Below are 5,857 nucleotides of genomic sequence, written 5' to 3' on the forward strand. Positions count from 1 at the left end.
AATGAAATAAATAAAGTGAGTGAATAAGAATGAATAAGTGACACAAAGTTGTTATAATATGACAATTAATAAATAAGACCATGACAGAATATTATATTCAATCATCAAAAGCTTTATAAAAACTGGTTAAAAACTTTTAATGTGAATACCAATAGGTGTATAAAAATACAGGGAAAGTGCATTATAAGATACATACTGGAACAATATGTTGTAATATGACATATGTATTAAAAACATAACCACAATGAATGAGTATAATATAAATGTGTCAACGAACAATTCAATGTAATATAAAATATACATACATAGAGGATATGTAGAATTTATTGTAATAATGCAAAATTACATAATAGCGGAACACACAAACATAGCATGCAGGACGATACTAAGGAATTCTTCCTTTGTCCTCTTAGATATGATCCCCTTAGTAACCTCCTCAGATAGACTCAATAGGTGATGCGAAGTTCTAGTTATATGAAAAAAAGAATGGACAAAACGAGAGTAGTTAGTACTATAAAATAACACAAATATAGAAAAGATTAAAAAACCAAGACCCACTGCGGAGTCAATGGTTACAGAAACGGAGCGTAGCTCAGAGATTCATTTAGCCCATGTGGAAACATTGTCCCAAGGGTCCATATCCAGCGAGTCTCGCATTGTGCAAGTTTTTGTTTAATAGCACCTCCTCTCATACCACATGCAATATGGTCGATTCCCCTCACCTTCAATTTTGACGGGTCACTGGAATGGTGCGTTTTGAAATGTCGGGCTACAGGTTTTAGATTTTCCAGATTTTCTGACCTTGATGCTCGCTTTATGTCGGCCATATGCTCTCGTACTCGAACCTTCAGCTCTCTGGAGGTGAGACCAACATAAATTTTTGGGCAAGGGCAGACTGCATAGTATACGACAGCTTTGGTGGTACATGTTATAGGGTGAGTAATATTGAAAATCTTAGTGCCAGAGGCATTAGTAAATGTAGTGGCTTTTTCAATGTTAGGGCACGCGATGCATTGTCCGCAGGGATTGCAACCCCACTTTGGACCCTTGGTCCCGAATGGGTATTTAGTTTTTATTGGGTCATAATGACTTTTCACCAAATGGTCCTTTAAATTCTTGGACCGTCTCGCAGTAATAGTTGGATATTTGGTAATAAATCTATCCAAGGTGGGATCTGTGAGTAATATCGGCCAATAGCGTTTGAAAATTTCTTTCATTTGTGGCCATCGGGAGTGATACCCAGTAATGTATCTTACCTGACTGTGTTTATCTGTCCTTTTCTTGGGAAAAAGCAAGTCGTCTCTGGGGGTACGCTTAGCTCTTTGGTAGGCTTTTTTGATAGATCTCATACTGTATCCCCGTTCTAAAAAACGATTTTTTAGATCCTCTGCCTGCTCTTCAAACAGTAAATCGGACGAGCATATCCTCTTTATCCGCAGAAATTGTCCAATAGGGACTGCTTGAATAGTCTGCGGAGGATGGGAAGAGGAAGAATGTAATAATGCATTTACGGAAGTTTCCTTACGGAAAACATCGCTGTGAAGAAAGCCATTTTCATCCGTAAAAATTTGAACATCCAAAAACTCCAAGAGACTGGGATGAGCTTTATAAGTAAATTTCAGATTTAGAACGTTTGTGTTTAGCCCAGTCATAAAGGAATCCAGGTCAGCCTGTGTGCCCTTCCAGATGACCAAAATGTCATCAATGTAACGGGCCCATAAAAGTACCCGTGCCATTGAGTCACCCCGGTCATCCGAGAAGAGATCCCTTTCCCAGAGGCCAAGGAAGAGGTTGGCGTACGAGGGTGCGCACGCTGCCCCCATGGCTGTACCTTGGAGCTGTAAGTGAAAACTGCCATTAAACACAAAGAAATTATGTGTTAAAATATACTCGAGCATCTGAATGATGAAAGAACAGAGTGGTTTTTCCAAGTCAGACATTGAAAGAAAATATTCAACCGCCCTAATCCCATCTGAATGTTTGATGCTCGTGTAGAGAGATTCTACGTCAATAGTGACAAGGAGCATGTCCCTGTCAATACTGACGCCACTGATTTTCTGTAACAAGTCGGCAGTGTCACGAATGTATGAGGGTAAATTAATGACCAAGTTTTTTAGATGGAAGTCGATAAATTTGCAGATACCCTCAGTCAAACTGCCCCTACCTGAAATGATGGGCCTTCCTGGTGGACTTTTCTCATTTTTATGAATCTTGGGTAGTAAATAAAGGGTTGGTATGGTAGGTTCGTCAATTGAAAGTGCCTTGCATAGTTCCTTTGAAATTATATTTTCTTCTACTGCTTGTGAGAGTTTGGCCTGTAAGTCAGATCTGAAAGATGACAGAGGGTTAAAGGTCAATTTCTTATAACAGTGTTTATCCCGCAGCTGTCTATTTGCCTCTGCCTCATACATATTGCTGGGCCAGACTACCACGTTACCCCCCTTATCTGCGGCCTTGAATACCACGTCATTTATTTTCTGTAATTGTTTCAAACTCTTTCTCTCCATAGGGGTTAGATTATCATATTTGATACTCCTTGGAATGTTCCAAAATTCTTGGGTCACTGACTTAATGAACAGGTCTACCGCCGGGCACAAGCTAAGAGCAGGGAAATTTTTAGATTTAATGCGAATGCATGCTGGAACATTACCTGTAGCTTCATCGTTCTTGTGCTCATCCAAAAGATCCTCTAGTGCTTTTAATGCCTGCTGTTCTTCTAACGTTGGAAAATGTTCACTATCCACTGGTTTGTCAAACCATTTTTTGAAGATGAGCGAACGACCAAAGATATGTAGGTCTTTCACTGCTGAAAACATATCAAAGCTAGCGCTTGGTGAAAAAGTTAAACCCTTAGCTATTAATTCTAAATCAATATTGGAAAACACATGTGTTGATAGATTAATTACCTTAGGGCGGCTGCTTTGGTCTCGTACATCAGGTCGCTTTTTGTTAGCCACTTGTCTTTGTGCTAATTTTCTTTTGGGTCGGATATTAAAATTTGATCTATAGGACGTGTTGTCAGTTTCACTCTGAGATGACACAGAGGAGATTGAAGGAGTACGACTCCGGCCTCCTGGGGCCTGATTTCTTCTCCACCTATATACTTTGTTGTTTTGAAAATCCCCAATATCTCTAGAGAATTTTTTTGATTTAACTTCCTGAATATCTTTTTCCCACTCCGCAAATTGTGCATCAAGATTATGTTTAAATTTGGACATGTTATCCATGGACATAAGTGGGAACAGTTGGGCCTGGACACTTTCTATTTCTTCATCCATTGACAATATCATTTTTTGATTGAGGTCAACCAGAAGTTCCATAAATTTCTTGGAGCCCTGGTTACAGACCTCTTCCCATTTGGAGATAAAATCCTCTTCAATGATAGGAAAAGATGGGAAAATCTGGATTCTCAGACCCCTTGGGACAAGGTTTCTCTGGATATAATTTTCCAGAAAAGTTTTGTTCCACCACACTTTCATACGGCGATGTAACAAATTTGTGTATTTATTCTGGAGCTCGCTAACGTTTCTGCAAACATTAAAACCAAATATTGGGGACTCATCCTTGAAGACCTGTTCCATCTGAGACCGCCAGGCACATTCCCTGGCTTTATAATCCATAGGACCCGAGGTATTGAACTCTGTGAGAACACAGACAAGAATTAGATATAGACCAAAAGAATACCAACAGACAGAATATGATGATGATAATAGTGCTCGAAGCATCAACATTTACACTGTAAAGCACTGTTGCTAGTTATGTGAGCGGCACGTTATCATATCCTAAGTATTGACCAAGATACACTTGGTGCGTCGATCAAAAGTTTTAGCATGAGAAACTGACAAAGAAAAAATGATCGACTTGAGGCACGTGAAGTACAAAAAATATATATACAATCTTTATTGAATAGAGACATGAGACAAGTAAAAAGATGGAAATAAGGATAAGTCACACAATAAAAAAGGACGTCACATCAATCATAAATCAGATGTGCTAATTTGGTCAACATGTTGGAAACAATAGGGTATTATGGCAGCGAATAAATAAATAGCAGCATACCTGGCTAAAACACATATATGCATATATTTCGTACAGTAGTGGCGATTTAAGTAAAAAAGAAAATGTATAAACAACGCCAACAGGATACAATAGTATAAAGCAGTTTAGGTGTGCAAAAGCTGGTTTTGAAGTGTAATCAAAGAGTTATAGGCAAAGTTTTGTGCAAGCTGCTGAAGATGGCAAGTATTTGTTCAACATACCAGTAGACATTGTGATGCAAAGATGGGACGTCTACACCCGACGCGCGTTTCGGCACCTGCCTTCGTCCGGGGTTGGGGTCAAGCTACTCGTGCCCACTCTTATATACTGCGCATCCCAGGTGTTATGAGTCAAGAGGAGGAGGTGATATGACCGGATGGAGGATAGGTGGCGTCTGATGCGGGGTACAAAGATGGCGCTGCCCCACTTCCTGTACTGCGTCATCAGAGAGGATGTGGGGCGGCGAGGACTGACCGCGCCCCCCACAGCCTGCTCCAATTAGAGACAGCAGACGGAATGAGCCAGGACCACTCCCCCCCCGAGAGTTTAGTATTTTGTGCTTTCTCAAACTGCATCAGCGCACCCTCTCATCGTGGCTACGTCACCATAAGATGAAGAGAAATGTAGTTAATGGATAATAGGATAAGAGTATGTCTGCACTGATTACCGTGAACAATGGAATGTTGTGTGAGCAGTGAGAGAAAAGGAAGGGAGGGGGAGGGAGGGGGACGGCAGTCATGGTATGCCGTGTGAGTGTAAATAAACTGTGATGACAAGGGAGTGAGAGGAAATGCCCTGATGGATAAGAAGGGTGATAGTAGGAGAAATGTGGTGATATGTGTGTGTGGTGACATAAAGAGGGAATGCATAAGAACAAAGGTGTGAATGAATGAATATAATGAATATATGACGGTCCAGTATTAGTAATAACTAATATATTAATTATGGGACCGATGGTGGTGAATGAAAAAAAGGAAAAAAAGACCCTCAAACATCATGTGAATGTAACATGATAATGAAATAAATAAAGTGAGTGAATAAGAATGAATAAGTGACACAAAGTTGTTATAATATGACAATTAATAAATAAGACCATGACAGAATATTATATTCAATCATCAAAAGCTTTATAAAAACTGGTTAAAAACTTTTAATGTGAATACCAATAGGTGTATAAAAATACAGGGAAAGTGCATTATAAGATACATACTGGAACAATATGTTGTAATATGACATATGTATTAAAAACATAACCACAATGAATGAGTATAATATAAATGTGTCAACGAACAATTCAATGTAATATAAAATATACATACATAGAGGATATGTAGAATTTATTGTAATAATGCAAAATTACATAATAGCGGAACACACAAACATAGCATGCAGGACGATACTAAGGAATTCTTCCTTTGTCCTCTTAGATATGATCCCCTTAGTAACCTCCTCAGATAGACTCAATAGGTGATGCGAAGTTCTAGTTATATGAAAAAAAGAATGGACAAAACGAGAGTAGTTAGTACTATAAAATAACACAAATATAGAAAAGATTAAAAAACCAAGACCCACTGCGGAGTCAATGGTTACAGAAACGGAGCGTAGCTCAGAGATTCATTTAGCCCATGTGGAAACATTGTCCCAAGGGTCCATATCCAGCGAGTCTCGCATTGTGCAAGTTTGCATGTAAGAAAAGTCAATGTGGTTGTGTCGCAACACGCAAGTTGCCACAACATGACAGTTGCAGGAAATCCAAACTGTAGTGTCGCAGTTACTTGCAGGTTGCAATACAACCACATCGACTTTCATTACTTGCGGT

General features: G+C 39.3%; 1 protein-coding gene across 1 annotated transcript; it reads right to left on the reverse strand.

Annotated features, from left to right (window-relative positions):
• Window positions 1-1,383: 1,383 nt before the first annotated feature.
• On the reverse strand, window positions 1,384-5,069 carry LOC142758301 (uncharacterized). The gene is made up of 3 exons (XM_075860688.1): window positions 2,651-5,069; window positions 2,165-2,328; window positions 1,384-1,469 (listed from the first exon to the last, which is right to left on the reverse strand). The coding sequence occupies exons 1-2, from the start codon at window positions 3,729-3,731 to the stop codon at window positions 2,294-2,296; spliced, it is 1,116 nt and encodes a 371-aa protein (XP_075716803.1). The 5' UTR covers window positions 3,732-5,069; the 3' UTR covers window positions 1,384-1,469; window positions 2,165-2,293.
• Window positions 5,070-5,857: the final 788 nt, after the last annotated feature.

This window comes from Rhinoderma darwinii, chromosome 1 (assembly GCF_050947455.1).
Source record: "Rhinoderma darwinii isolate aRhiDar2 chromosome 1, aRhiDar2.hap1, whole genome shotgun sequence".
Taxonomy (NCBI): Eukaryota; Metazoa; Chordata; class Amphibia; order Anura; family Rhinodermatidae; genus Rhinoderma; species Rhinoderma darwinii.